We start from the raw sequence: 16,197 nt of genomic DNA, 5'->3' as shown, positions 1-16,197 counted from the left end.
AATGTTTTTCTTATTTACCTTTTGTTGTTTATGTTCTTAATTTTAACACTGTTTGTTGTTACACATACCGTACCTTTAATTGCGCAGAAAAGTTCAGAAGTCATCACACAATTGATTTCAGCAAAGTACATCAAAACCCATATTTTATTTTATGTATAGCAATACCATTTACATATTAAATAACACTATAATAGAATGCTTTGATATAGCTTTCAATGAAACAAACAACAAAAACAAAACAAAAAAAGGGTAATTTTTTGTCAATTATTTCATGTTTACAAAAGATGAAGGAACAGTCACCTGTTCAAAATGGGGTCAATGGGAGGAAATTATTCAGTGACATTTGAAAGCTATTCTATTGCACATCCGGACAACAATAGTTATAGCCTCCATAGAATGGAAGAAAATTAAATGACCAAACGAAGGGGAATAACATTTTGTAATATCACAATCACTGCCTTGAAATTTAATGGGAGATGTGTGAGTTTGGAATGTGATGACCACCACAAGCTCAATGCACAGAGAACCAGGATTCACATGGTCCACCACGAAAGCAATTATGCCATGACAGGAGGAAAATAATACATTCACCTGAACAGATCCAATTCAATGAGCATATACCAGAAACATCAGTGTCAGATGCGGTGAAATCAGGACCAGAGAAAAGTGATCAATTGTAATAGATACATTACTGCCATGAGAAATAGGATAAAACAAATGGATGACCCACCCCCCACCACACACATACACACACACACACACACACACACACACACACACACACACACACACACACACACACAAAGAAAAAGAGAATATTTAAATGGTCCGTTCCCTCCGACACAGTGAACAGATATAAAGTTTCCAGAGAAAGGTTTTTGTTTTGTCACAGAGGTAACAAAATATGTACATTACTTTCTGGGTAGTACACCTATATCGCGCTTTAAAAGGCAACACAAAAGAGTTTTGATGAAGATAGTAAGTGTGCTCAGTGGTAGCCTGGGGATGACGGAAGGAAAATGGCAGACCGATAAGCTTGAGACAAAGTAGAAGTACATTTATTTCACCACACACTGTAAAACATGGCACCAGTAGCTATGCTTCTATCCAAGTATTTTTCGTTTTTTGTTTATAGCAATTACAACATGATGTCTCATATTAGAACACCTGAGTGGAAAAAGCACATTTTAATACATTTTACTCAATATCACAGGATACTTTTTATTAACTTTTTTACTTTTGTTTCAGGTGGAAAAGCTTTGTCGACATTAATCATGTGATAAATAGCTAATAGTTATCTTTTCTTCTCTCATGTAGGCTATGTACTTTCTTATTGCATATCCACGTTCAGGTAACCTGTATTCACTGCCGCCCACCTGATGGAGACAAACCTAATTAATATTTTTAGTCTAACAAAATTGATTAACAATTGGATTGGAACACGGCTATAATAGACGAGGGGCAAATTATCTATTGTCGTTTCTCCAAATGTTGGAGAATGAGCCAATCAATGTGACCCCTTTAAAAGAAGATAAAAGACAGATGTCATTGCATCTTTCCTCTTATCTTGCTGTATGCAGCTTTAAAGCACAATGAAAGAGTCTTTAAACCAAATGGTTTTGGATTACAATGATTGCTGGAAGTACTAGTTGTCACAACGGCCATTGCTCTTGACAGAGTTATTCTAGCATGGGTAAAACACTGGGGGAAGAAGGAAAAATAAATGGGAAGAAAAAAAGCTTGCGCTCTAACTTTTCAGCATGGAACAGAGTCACGTCTTTGGTAAAAGTTAAAAAATCAAACTATATTTATCCCCATTGTTTTGCTGTCATACATTATATAGAGAATGAATAGGATGATATTGTGCTATGTGAAACTATTTAACTGAAATAGGAAAATACAGATCCCTTCCAGAAGCTTGATAGCACGATATCTCTGACTTATCTTAGGCCACAAACCACCAAATCCATCTCATCTCCAAAGAAGAAAATATGAAATGTTACTGAAAATTCAAGCGATACAAGTGTGGGCAAAAAACCTATGTACACAAGGCCTTGTGAGGTTAGAGTGAATGAGCGCACCTCTCTCGGGATAAGCAACAACTAAACAAAAATACAAAATATATAGATATATGTTTTTTTCAAAATGCTGTTTTCAAAGAGAAGAAGGGGAGATGGCAGGTTGTTGGTTGCATTGTTAGTTCCATTTCACAAGGATATTGGACATGCACTGTATCTGTGTGCACGTGTGCACGTGTGCACGTGTGTGTGTGTGTGTGTGTGTGTGTGTGTGTGTGTGTGTGTGTGTGTGTAGGGCTGTCACGATTATGACATTTTACATGGCGATTAATTGTCACTCAAATAATTGCGTTTAACAATTTAATTGTGTTTTTGTTGTTGACAATTACATTTTTGTTTGGCTTGTAGGCTTTGAAGTTGCACATGGCAGATATGACACATAACCTAAATATACAAAGAAATGACAACTACATACTTAAAAAAAAGAACATTGATAGTGGAAATAGCCGATCTACAAGCTCAGGCATCTGCTATTTCCACTATTTTTGAAAATGTTTGTAAACATTTTTCAACATGGAAAACGATTATGATGATTGCGATTAGACGATTATGTCATAATTGTGACAGGCGCGCGCGCGCGCGTGTGTGTGTGTGTATTGGAGAGTTTGGATGACTTAGCAGCATACGAGAGAGGATGGGAGGAGAGAGTCCCTTCCTTCCCCAGAGGTTGGGCTGATGGATGCATGTGACCCATAGAGTTATATATCAATCTGACCTGACTGTGAGTCCAGTGGGAAACAGTTGGATGTGGTCTGCTGTGGAAATCAAAACCTGGCCTCAAAGAAACATGAATGAAATAAAATGAAAAATAAAATAAAAATCAACAACATCATCATGATTAAGGATATATTTATATATGTATACATATGGTATTTCCATATATTAAAAAGCATGGTAACAATAATAATAATAATGAGTCATAGATAGAAATGATAAAAATTTCACAGTAGCTGTTTGTTACACCACTTTAGATATTCCAACACTGGTGTGAATGTCAAACGGTGGAAAAAAAAGGTGAGAGAGAAGAAAAAACAAAGGTAAAATGTTGGTTGTCTGACAACCAACTACATGTGTTGCTATGATAGATGAGTGGTATCTTATGGTATGTAATAAGGGTGGTGAGCAGAGCAGAGCAGAGAGGCCTACACGAGGCTGAAGTTGAACAGCATTTGTTATTCAAAGCGGGCGGACAGGAGGAATTCTTGCCTTCCTCTTGCACTGTCTTAAATCAACCAGTAGAGGGCAGGCTGAGCAATGTTCTTCACAGAAGCAGGTTGGTTTTAAGGGTGTTAGCCATGGAATGTCGAAACAACAATCAGAGCTTGAAGTGGGGGACGAGTGGGGTCAGCTTTAGTCTAGGCAGTAACACTGACATTATATAGTGCAAACAAGAAAAGACAGAAAAAAGTGTTTCTCGTCGCCGCCGCCGCCGTGAAACTCAAAGATGCAGGTGCAAACCTCTCAGTAGGAGAACATTAAGACATAAAATGGCGAAAAAAATAAATATCAAAAACTTTTTATCAGTGTAAAAAAGTAATCAGGTTATTCTTAACCAAGAGTTCTGGCAAAAAAGGCCTCGAAAAGTCTTGTCCAACAATTGTTCCTTTACAAAGTTAAGTGCCTCCCTTTTCATCTTGGGTGGGGGGTGGGTGGGTGGGGGTGTGTGTGACGTGGGACCCCGTAGCTCCAGCCAGCCCCGCAGGGAGGGGGGGGCCTCAGACCAGCGACTCCATGCTCTCTGCCGGGTCCGACTGGTCCGACATGGAGGCCATGGTTCCATTCATGTCCCTGGTCAGCACACCTGAGCCGGTCTCCTTGGTGCTGAGCAGGCTCAGTAGGGCTTTGTAAAGGTACTGATACTGGTCCTATGGAGGGGGGGGGGGGGGAGAGAGGGGAGAGGAGAGAGAGAAAGAGAAAGAGAGAGGGAGGGAAAGAGGTCATACTCTGTGAGTACATTACAGCGGTGGTTCTCAAACTTTGAAATTTGAAGGTCTCCCTTAACTTTGACAGTGTACACTGTTACAGACTTGTAAGGGTCAATTTAGACCCCCATAAATGAACCTAGAGAGTCCCTGAAATCCACTTTGAGAACCACTGCATTACAGGAACAGGTACAGTACATCAGGCTTTCCCAAAGTGGGTGGGTGCCGTGTAGGGTGCTGTGATCCCAGTCCAGCGGTGCCGCAGAATAATCTGATAACATTTGGAATTCATCAATATCATTAAATCAATATCAGTTCACTATGCCTAGTAAAACAGACCTGATTTGCATTGTACTTGATGAGTTCTTTTTCCATCTACGGCCAACTCTCTTCACCAAAAATAGCAGATCTACAAGCTCCCAACGCATCACGTTGTGACGCTTTGTGAGCTTGTAGATCGGCTACTTTTGGTGAACCTTCCCCCCAGAATAGGGATGCTGAGGGTCAAGTGGTTAAAAGTCAAGTATAAAGTTATTTTATATTTTCAGTTCTGATGGAAACGGATATTTCTTATGACTTTATGCTTATAACTGTAATTATACAGCGTTATAAGCAGATTACAGTGCATTCATAGTTGGTCTTATAAGTAATTATGAATGCAACACCAGTTTCTGAGCAGTTGTTATTTTCATAATGTCTTTTAAATGGACCCGTGAGTGCAGCTCAGATTGATTAATGTTCATTGCAGAGAAAGCCTGCTTACAGAGATAGTGTGTTGTCCCAGAACCTCCCGAGCATACTGTTAAGTCTCCCAACGTTTGGTGAACAAGGTTTGATGTTTATTCAGCGCTGCTTCTAGTTCGTTTAACTATTGCATTCTGCGTCCTACTCCATAGTTGTCATGTATTTCTCATCTCATGGTGTTGTTTGATCTTGTATTCCTTTGCAACAGCTCCTTTCGAGCAGATTTGACAAACTGTTTTGCCGCTGAACTCACAGAAGAAGAAGCAATTTTTCCAATCATTAAACGTCCAACCTTCGACATCAACTTTACATTTCTTGGACAGTATTTTGAAGCAAACAGTCTCAGCTTGGCTTGTGTCTGACAATGTAGTTTATGCAAAGCGAGAGCTTTAACAGATATCTACTGTTGTACTGTTTACACCATCTCTCTGGTGAGGACTGGTTGGCAGACAGGTAAAGACAGCAAGAGCGACAAGCGACGAGGTAACTGTAGGTAGGTAGGTAGGTATTTCAATACAGTAGTATTGAGGGTGCAGGATCACCCCTCAGGAGTACATTTTGGGGGTTTACTGCCTTAACACCCAAGGGGCCAAACTCGTTCAGTAACGAGATAAGGCCACTGTAGGTCGCTGTGCCAAAAGGAGTTGTCTCGTTCAGGAACAAGACAAAGGGTTAACTGTGCAGCGTGCTGCTGTGCGCATGTTGTGTTGTGTGTGAAAGACCATGGTCCATACGTCATACCGTGGCTCGCAGAGACACAAAATGGATGGTCTAGGCTGCATTGACTTCCATTCTAGGCTGAAACATAAAAACAGCTTTATCTATGAATAAGGTGCAAAGAACGCCAGGGAAGCAGAGATCTGCCTGTTTTCACGGCGACACTTTACCGCGATGGTCGGCCCCGGTTTGGATTTTAGTTTTGCGAGCGTTTGTAAACAAATGGATTATCCTTCTCAATCGTCAGTGGACACTCACGTGCACACGCACAAAGCTTCCGAGGCTCAAGAAGAGGCTCAAGAGGCCCAGAATCAATAGGCCTACAAAGAGTCTCCTCAAAGTATTGGCTTCGGAATGCAACAAAAACTAAAAAAATATTATTGAACTCAAGTCTCCATGGGGTGTATAATCAATAGGAAAAATTGCATTTTGGGGGTGAACTACTCCTTTAATTAAGGACACTTTAGCAGAGCTTGTGGGCAAATCAGTAGGCCTAAACCAAGATATCCGCCCTCCAGTAAGCAGCACACAGTCGGAACACAACCTCCAACTGGTGCCAGGAATCAAACCGGCAACCTTTTCTGTTGCAGATCTGCCTTGCTACCACTGAGCCACCCTCAACCCAATAGTTGACTCACAATGTCTGTGAAGACCCCAGGCCTCATGAGGTTAATCATCTTGGCCACTTGATAGACATCCACGGCACTCTCGCTCTCCAGCTGCTGTGACAGGGTGGTGAGGGCACACAGCATGCCCGCTGATACCGCGCCCAACCTGAAACAACCACACACAGCACAGGGTTAGCATGCACCATGACAGCCACACAGCAAATCCACTGTTAGTTATATACTGTATGGAACTCTTCTCCCACTCCTGAACTCTTCTCACACTCCTGAACTCTTCTCCCACTCCTCTCCTCCCTCCAGTTACAGCCCTCCCTCCCCCAGGCCATCCACCATCCCTGGTGTAGACTCTGGACACATATTAGTCTAGCTGCTAGCACCTAGTGTACTTGTGCTTTCTGTGTGTGACTTGCGCACTATGGTCACTGGACTTGTGGAATATTCCCTCTGGACATGAGTCGAACACTTGTGCATTAGGATATGTGCAATAGGGCTATGTGCAATATGGTCAAAATGTAATTATTACTTTCTTTACTTAACCATATTTATCTATTTATTTATTTAATTAATACTGCTCATCTCTGCATTTATTACTGTTCTCATTAATGTTGACATGTTTGCACTTTGGGTGAGATGTGAAAATACTTTTCGCTGTACTGTACTGTACTGTACCTGTACTGTACACCGACAATAAATTGAATCTCATCTCATCTCAACATCCAGAATGCGTGGCACTATTAGCAATCCAACTGAACGTTTAACCATACGACCCCTTGTCTACAATTCTGGGGTGAACATTCCGCAGCAATAGCAGATCTACAAGCTCACAACATGTTGTGAGCTGTGCCCAGTTGAGAACTGGTGCATTACCTCTGGCAGTTGAGGTGGGTATACTGGTATACCTGAGGAGCAGCGTTTGTGAGTTCTTTGTGATTTGGGAGTTGTGGACGATGAGTTTCATTTAGTTTTTCACTGTCCACACTGTATCATGACTTAAGAAATTCTTTATTTGAAAAAATGCAAGCCAAAAATTCAGATTTCTTTTGGATGTCTGAATGTTCTAACTGGTTGTTCAATACCAAGGGCTTCCAATGTAAAAAAAAAGACTGAATTGTATTGACTATACTTGTACCGTTCTCCATTTTTGTCTAATAAAATAATCAAACAATCAATCAATAAGGAAGTTTTTGTTCTAGCAAAATTCATAGAATAGGCATGGCAGTTGCGTTGGAGAACATTGTATCCGTAAATCACAGCATGGACAATCAATATGTTTTTCTTTTGTATTTTGTGGTGTATCTTGTATGTATTATGTTTGTGAGTGTCTTGTAAGCCCATGCGGGCTGGGCATTGTTTGGTGCAGGACAATTTAATAAAAATGTATCTATCTATCTATCTATCTATCTATCTATCTATTGCAACACATTATGAGCTTGTAGATCTGCATTTTTCCGCAAATATATTTGGTATATAGAGAGAAAAGAAAAGTATAGAACCCTGGGGGATCCCAGTCTTAATTGTCATGCTGAAGCCATTCAGCTAGAACATTGCTTTTGTTTTGAATGAAACCCAGTGACTGGGTAAAGTTCAGTAGCTTTGGGGCTGTTTTTTTCTCGGGGGCCTCCTCCGACAACTCCAGTTGTCCTGACAAGTAGCTGAGGGAATTTAGCAGACCCTCACAGACCCGGAATACCAACTTTGAGACCAAAGAGCTATTAGCAAGTGAATCCGCCCGGGGTACGGCAGCCTTGCTCAGTCCTGGGCTCCTGGGAGGATTGGAAGGGCAAATTCATAATGAAAAGAGTCAAGAGTGATGTGCAATGCTCTGGCTAACCAGCGCGCCTCTAGGAATAATGAGCACGCAGACAATTAGGATGGGACGTCGAAACAGACAATCTCTGGGTGGCCATGCAGCTAGGCTGCGGCGTAGCAACCGCGCGAAATGCTCAATTAGACACCTTCTTCTCGAGGATGCGACAAGCAATCTTCATTATTTCTAATGAATATACATGAGACAAACCGCTGGATTAGCGTGTCGTTCAGCAATGCTAATATGTGCCAATACTAAAGACACCTTCATTATCTCTAATTGGTTTGGTTTTCTGGGGTACCTGCCGGGGGAATTTAGACTCATTGGACTGAAAGCGGGTGCTCGCAATATACGCTGTGTTTATAAGCAACAAATACACAAGGGCCACCTGGGAACTACGCAAGATAACATCTTACTCAATATCGCTGCTATTCCCTGTTGTTAGCATTCAAGTAGCCTATTCTGGCTAACATCAGACTTATGAAATACGAAATGGATGTTTAGATTTGATGTTCCAACAACAATGGTTTGAATGCTAATCCACTAGTGTGTTATTTTTCAAGGCCTTTTTTATTTTGCTTCTCTGTGTATTTACGTATATTTCCCTGCTGAATCTCTTGTGCAGAACACTGTGTATGTTATTGTACACACAATGCCATATAGGCTACTGTATATATTACTAAAACAAGAGAAAAGGCCACAAACGACTACCTTGTGTACAACAAAGGCTGGTGGCAGCAAATATTCATTAAAGCAGCCAGCACAATTAGGTGGAAATTGAATCCCTTTCTTGTATACAACATTGCATTCAGTAAAATATCATTTTGTGTCAAATTCCATTTGGACTTTGCAGGTTTGACTGCAAAGAGTAGATTCCAGTGAAGCAAGCATTCTCCTCACAGGTTCACTATATATGGTTAATAATGCAACGATCCCCCACAAAACAACATTAATGTAATCAGCTACATACTGTCAAGCAAAAAAAAAAAAAAGAATTACATATTATTTTCTTTTTTTTAATAGCCAAATAAATGATGATTATTGTTCTAAATTATGTGAGCTATTAGTAGTTTCAATTTGAAAACCTTTGCCACTACGCTCCCAAAGCATGACTTGCCTACTAATGCTGTAGACAACCATGGTATTTACGCCGTATGGGAGCTACACTACTAGTCAAGCACTGCTGTCCCTCCGGCTGCAGGAATGCAATATGCTGACACACAAGTCCAAGGCTTCAGACTGAAATGCCAACACATTTTCAAACTAATTGATCGATCACGTTAAAAAAAATATATATACAGGCCAGGGTATATATATATATATATATCAGCTAATCTCTTAGTTTACACCACCATTGTTAGTGTGTTAGTGTGTAGTGGAGAAGATTATACAGACTGCAACGAGCAGTAAGCTACACGCATGTCTCTTCCACACACCGCGCCTACTGAAGCACACCCACATACAGAGAGAGAGAGAGAGGAAGAGAGCGAGCGAGAGATGTTCTCTTCGCACTCTATTAAGTCTCCCTGAATAAGAGCATCTGCAAAATGAACAATTTTAATTGCAATTGTGGAGGAGGGAGAGAAGGAGAGGGTGACAAAGAGGTCCATCATGTATGAGGCTGCTTTCATGAGCACGTGTACGTGTACGTGTACATGTTCATGTAGCACATGGCCAAAGAACATGTGCTAGTGGTAAGTGTCTGTAGACTATTTATCCAACACCACTTCACAGCACTACGGTATGTATATTCAATGTTTTTATAAATCAGAGGGAGACGTCAGGGGACTCAGGGGTAGAGTTGCCGTCTTAGAACATGGAGGGTTCCCAAAGGGTTCCCAGTTCGATCCCGGGCTCCCCCAGAGTTAGTGTCGAAGAGTCCTTGAGCAAGACTCTGAACCCCTAGTTGCTCCCGATGAGCAGGTTGGTGACTTGCATGGTTTTCCTCCGCCATCGGTGTATGAATGTGTGTGTGAACGGGTGAATGCAATGCACAATATCTGTAAAGCGCCTTGGATGAAGGCGCTATTTAAATGCACCATTTACCGTTTACTATTTACGTCAGACAGTGTAAGTATCATTATTAAGGCATGCCTACTGGTGGAGAACTGTGCTCTACTAAGTGCCCCTTCTCTAGTATTAACTGAGCCGGAGGAGACATGAGTGTTTTACTGACTCATCGTGGATGATGGTGGGTCCGTCGCGGCTTGCGGCCTCCTCCTTGATGACGTTGATGAGCTCAAAGGTGCTGCTGATGGGTGCGTCAGGGTTGGGCCACTTGGGGCACTGAAAGTGACGCACCTCTAATACATAGTCATCCTGGTGGACAGACACACAGACAGACAGACAGATGGTAAGAGGCAGGTTTCATACTGTATACTTAGTGTGGAGGGTAGAAAACATTTCACAGTCTTCTGTGAAATATATTGCACGGTTATGTTTCAACATTTACTGTACAATTCAAAATGTATTTTCTGTGTGTTCTCTGAAAATAAATAAATACAAGACTTTTCACACTCACTTCATATACATACATTTGCATTTGAATTGTTTCAATGATAGTGTTTTGTTGGCATGTCTGCAAATATATATATATATATATATATATATATATATATATATATATATATATATATATATATATATATATATCAGTGATTGCGCTAGGATTTTTAACTGCCGGTCACCGTGACCGGCATGATCTGAAGAATATGCCGGACATAAAGAAAAAAAAAAAAAAAGAAAAAAACGCTTCAATCTTGCATAAGGGAATTAATTATATTGGACTAATCGCGCTGTTCGCGCAGGCTGTCTGCATGTGGCACACGCACACTGCTTTCACAACAACGTCTTTCTGTTGCATCATGTTTCATGCCAACAATACAATACCATGTCTTGACTTCAGAATAATGAAAAGGTTGATAGATTCATCTGGCCAGCAATTAATCCAATACTCACTGTCGAGTGGTGACAGTGCGTCCATGCGCATGTTATGCAACTTTGGGAGAGTTGAAAAGGCTTTGTTCTTCCTACTGTCTCCACTCCATCTCCTCTCCTCATAACTTCAATCAAGTGTATAATGTTTGTTTATGGGTTGATTGCTGACCGTGCGTGCATTCCTTAATTCCCATGGCTTTACATGCTGTGCGTGCATCGCAAACTGACACTGAAATGAGCGAGCGAGAGAGAGAAAGAGAGAGAGAGAGAGAGAGAACGGGGGAGCGCGCGGGCGAGCGAGCGAGCGAGCGAGAGAGAGAGAGAGAGAGAAAGAGCGAGAGAGAGAGAGAGAGAGAGAGAGATAGAGAGAGAGAGAGAGAGAGAGAGAGAGAGGCAGGCAGCCTGCGCAGAGGAGCAGACAGCGATAATAATAAATGACCATTGGTTTTTCAATCGGTCAGGATGTCCGGGAGGAATTTTATTTTCCGGTCTTGGCCATAAAAAATCGGTCAAATCCGGCAATTCCCGGTCTAACGCAATCTCTGATATATATATATATATACATACAAGCATACATACGTACGTACAAAATCTCACTCTCACACACACGTGCACATACCTGTGTGGCCTCCAGGATGAAGTCATGGATGCTGATCTGCTCTTCATTGGACAGACACAGGCGGTCTTTGCTGATGAGCGTGACGGTGAAGGCTTCGCAGTTCATGGCCTCCTCTCTACTGGGCCAGTACACAAACTCATCCTCCGCCTGTACTCCCACAGACCATCCACAGTAGGAGAGAGAGAGGGAGAGAGGGAGAGAGAGAGAGAGAGAGAGAGATGTGTTAGGTTGACTGGAGGTTTGAACATAATACAACTCCTTGCATTTGTGGAATACCAGAAAGCTCGCCCTAAAACACTCGTCACCTCGGGCGTCTATCCGGCGGGGCGGTAAAATGGTCTCTGCCTGGTATTCCTAAACGTAATCTCGGTAAACTATGCCTAGACGGTTAAACCTAACCTTATTCCTAACCTTAACCTCTGTGAAACGGTGCCAAAACCTAATCCTATTCCTAATCTTAACCTCAGTAGATAGATAGATACCTTTATTATCCCACGGGGGAAATTCAGTTGCCCAGAGGTAGCACAGCAGTTTAAGGTTACAAGTTACAAAGAAGAAAGAAAAAGAGTACTGTACAGTCCAAAGAGCAAGCGGAAAAAAATAAAAATAAAAACAAAGTGTCGAAAAGCTATTGCGAAAAAGAAGAATATATGCCTAACTATAAGGTTATTTATAACATTATATTCAGTAAAAACAAATACAAGGATACCAGAACCGACCCACGAGTCAGGTTTTTTTGGGGGGTGAGTGTGTTTTAAGGCGAGCATTCCAGTTAACCAGTCGTGTACTGTATGTAGTGTGTATGTAGTGTGTGCATAACCTACCAGTCCTTGGTTGGCCGGCAGCATAACGATGATCTGTGCGTTGTGGTCCCAGATCATCCTCCAGAAGTCTTTTGTGGTGTGAGGCAGAGGATGCTGGGTAATGATGAACTCGTTGCTCCTGTAGTAACCCTGCCGTGCGTGTCACAAAAACAAACACAACTTGACCCAGGACCATGTTGCCTCAGACTGACCGCAACTTGAATTAATTGTTTGTATAAAAAAAAAAAAAAAGAATCCTGTTTTTAATAATGCATCATTGGAATATTAGTTTCAAATTAGCTTGAAAGATGTATTATAGAGGGTATGCACATGCATAAAGTGAAATCGAGTAGTAAAGCGAGTTTAACATTGTTAAGTAGGACTTTGTTTGGCTGTATGGGCTGCCAAGGCCAGAAAGTAGTTTTTTGTCACTCAATAACTTCCTGTTATGATGATGATGTCACATGCATACCCTCTATTGCAGGGGTCTTCAACGTTTTCAGGCCGGGGACCCCCAAACTGATGGGGAGATGGAGCAGGGACCCCCTACCACCTCGTAGGGGTTGGGGCTACGACATATTTTTTATTTTAAACATGTACAAGTTACAGCGAGCAGGGTGGGCCGTACCACTACCAATTCTAAACATACTACTTATTAACTGAGAACCAATGTCAATAATATCAACAATCTGTCAATTGCATAGTAATCATTGACATTTTTTTTTTTTTTTTTTTTTTTTAAACAATTATTTCGCAGACCCCCTGCAGTACCTCCGTGGACCCCCTGTTGAAGACCCCTGCTCTATTGGGTGAAAGATCTCTATAATGACATTTACATTAAAAAGGTTAAATTGTAAAAAAAAAAAATATTTTTGGGGAATGGAAAATGTTTTGAAATGATAATTAAAAACAAAATGTAGAAAAACTAAAATTAAGGGACCCATAAAAATGTGTCCCGACTCCCGACCCACTGATTGGGAAACACTGCTCTATGGAGAGCTGAGTTGTCCCCAGCCGGGTTCACGGAGAGGGAGGAGCGGGTTAATGATCAACAGAGGGAGAGGAGGAGGAGGAGGTACACACCATGATGTAAGATGCGTTGATGTAATCTGTGCCTTTTATGCCGGGCAAAGGTGCCAAGCCTACTCTGGCTCGCTCCGCTGTTCAAGGAGAGGAAGGAAGCAATAAAGATACAAAAAAGATAGATGTAGAGAGAGAGAGAGTGTGAGACAGACAGACAGACAGACAGACAGACAGACAGACAGACAGACAGACAGACAGACAGACTTTATCAATAGTGTCAGAAACAGCTGGTCACATTGCTATCGGCTGCATGTCCTAGCAGGTTGCAGAGAGTTCTCAGTTGTCGTTGTCGGTTGGAAACCTTGATGTCCAAAACCGTTCGTTTTGTATTTATCGTTTTAAAAATGATCTAAACTAGTGAAAATAGCACACAACGCCTCGTGGTGCGAGGCGTTGTGTGCTTGTAGATCAGCTATTTTCACTAGTTTTGTGCAATAGTCTTGTGTGATGAACCAGGGCCTTACTTTACGGAGAAATTTACAAATTTGAAACTTGGAGATACAAGGTTTCTCCCCGACAGTGACGACATACTTGTCTTTTTCAGAGCAATAACTTCAACATGTTGTATAACAGCAACTGAATGTGAACCGTGATTGGAGACAGGAAATAATCATGAAAACAATACGTTAGTCTAATCAGTAATCAGTGTTTTCCACATATAAATTATATTTTATGCATAAACATTTCCGGATAATTCATTTTTAATTGCATTTAATGCATTGTGGTAGACTCGCCTACTTTGTGTGTGTGTGTGTGTGTGTGTGTGTGCGTGTGTGTGTGTGTGCGTGTGTGTGTGTGTGTGTGTGTGTGTGCGTGCGTGTGAGCGTGCGTGCGTGCGTGTGTGTGTGTCCGCGAACGCACACATACTGTATCGTCTCATGACAAACACAGGTGCCAATATGTTTGTTTGTTAAAGCGTACACACTGCAAGGTGATAATCACTGTTGCATTAATTGCACGTCCCCCATCACTCACAAGCCTCTATTGTTTGTTGGGAACTCTCCATTGCTTACTTGCTGCTGTGGGAGACGATTTGATTTCAGATTTAATAAGCATGAAATCGATGCGAGAAACTCACATGGCACCACAGAGGAATTTCGATTTTTCTCTTTGTTGCACTCCTTCTGAGCGTTGAAGCACTCGACGAATCTGGCATTGCACTGCGTTACCAGCTAGACACAGACACAGAGAAACAGAAGCAAATCATTAAAGACATTAAAGATTACCTGATTAACTGGGACGCCCAGATTTGAATTACTCCCAAAAACAACCTCTTTATCCACATGAAACCTAGCATCACTATTCTGGGCATGTCACAATAGGCGAAAATTCAACAAAATGAGCAGATCTACTGGGTACTACAGGTTTTCTGGTGTATTGGCATAATTAACAAACTGTATGAAATAAACAAATCAAAACAAGAAGAATGTAATTGACCCCACACAACTAATATTATCAATAAACTAATATTGAATTCAATTAAATTGCAGTGTGATAATTATTAAAACCCTTCATGACAAGTGTCTTTAATACTTGGCAGATAATCCCTTTTGCTATTATGACCTGCTGCAAACGTGACTCATAGCCAGGAACCAGCTTCTGGCAGCATTCCTATGGCATTTTAGCCCATTCCTGATTGGGTTTGCGTTCTGCAACCGCCTTCTTCAAGATTTTTTTGCACGGAACAAACAGACGATTAAATGTTTTTTAAAGAAACCAATGATTCTCTATGACCTCATGCACACCTGCTCCGAATTTGCCGTGCGGCAAGTGGCTGCGGCAGTGCGTTTTGTTTCCCGACCGAACCCAGTTCGATTTGTGCGTCTTTTCGCTTGCGGTAAAAACTCACTGACTCCTTTTATGATTATTACTCCTTTTTGGATCCGCAGTGCGGAATCCGCACAGCATTGCACACCAAATCTAATATGTGTTTTAATCATGCAGCAAAGGAAAATACGCAACGGTCCTGTGTGCAAAGCCCTTTAGCTTCCTCACAGACGGCATGACGTTTTCTATGATTTCCTGACACTTGAAAGATATACGCAACCGTATACGTATAGGTAGTTTATAATTACAAAGAATGCAAAATAGTTTGCCAACCAAACCACTTCTGTACTAGGTGGTGCCAGTCACTCCAACCAACAAGCCACTGCCCCCTCCATAGAAGAGATTTGGGGAAACAAATAAACAAAGCACGAAGCAAAACAAAGAAAGTATTCTTCAGAAGCAGTAACAAACATTAATTAATTGAAATCCCATTTTGACTGCTGGAAATATATTAGCATGACAATAGAGGCTATTGTTTTGCAAACACACTCTCTCGATCGAGTCCCCTCAAGAACCCTTTGACTCAAACTGCGCAGCATATCATGATAAAAGAGAGCCAATTAGCAACCTCTGTTTGTTGCACACAACGTCCCCTATCTGTCTCCCGCCCTCACCCCAACACCCGCCGCCCTCAGCCACCAGCATGCCTCTTGTTATTGTGACTATGGTGGCAGTCAACAGCTTTCACACTGGGACATCTCATGCATATGAAGCTGTGAGTCTTACGTCTGCTGTCTAGTTTGGTCTGACTTGTGTAGTGTTCAATATTGTCCCTATCGGGCAGTTTGGTCTGACTTGTGTAGTGTTCAATATTGTCCCTATCGGGCAGAAACCTCTTATCTCCATATCTCCAGCTTTTTTACGATTTTTCGTAAATTAACGCCCAACTGGATCATACTACACTACTACAGTGTCACACATAACATCAAAAGTAGCAGATCCGTTTTGAGCTTGTAGATCTGCTTTCTATAATATTCTGGACATACCGGTATGAGGTTTCCACCCAACAGCGAAGACACGCTGTTTGGGGTTTA

At 41.5% G+C, this 16,197-nt stretch overlaps 1 protein-coding gene across 1 annotated transcript in view; it reads right to left on the bottom strand.

The window, feature by feature from the left end:
• Positions 1-227: 227 nt before the first annotated feature.
• LOC308287144 (receptor-type tyrosine-protein phosphatase gamma-like) overlaps positions 228-16,197 on the bottom strand; it is a gene marked incomplete at its 5' end in the record, with an annotated part of 474,731 nt that continues 458,761 nt past the window's right edge. The window contains 7 exon segments of the mRNA XM_080728264.1: positions 228-3,943; positions 6,100-6,235; positions 10,071-10,213; positions 11,451-11,597; positions 12,275-12,403; positions 13,337-13,413; positions 14,415-14,508. Coding sequence (XP_080584390.1) covers positions 3,794-3,943; positions 6,100-6,235; positions 10,071-10,213; positions 11,451-11,597; positions 12,275-12,403; positions 13,337-13,413; positions 14,415-14,508 — 876 coding nt within the window. The 3' untranslated portion in view covers positions 228-3,793.

Source organism: Nannobrachium achirus (genome assembly GCF_963921795.1).
Source record: "Nannobrachium achirus genome assembly, chromosome: 6".
Taxonomy (NCBI): domain Eukaryota; kingdom Metazoa; phylum Chordata; class Actinopteri; order Myctophiformes; family Myctophidae; genus Nannobrachium; species Nannobrachium achirus.
Note: the sequence above shows the minus strand (reverse complement) of the source record. Positions and strands in the feature narration are given on the sequence as shown.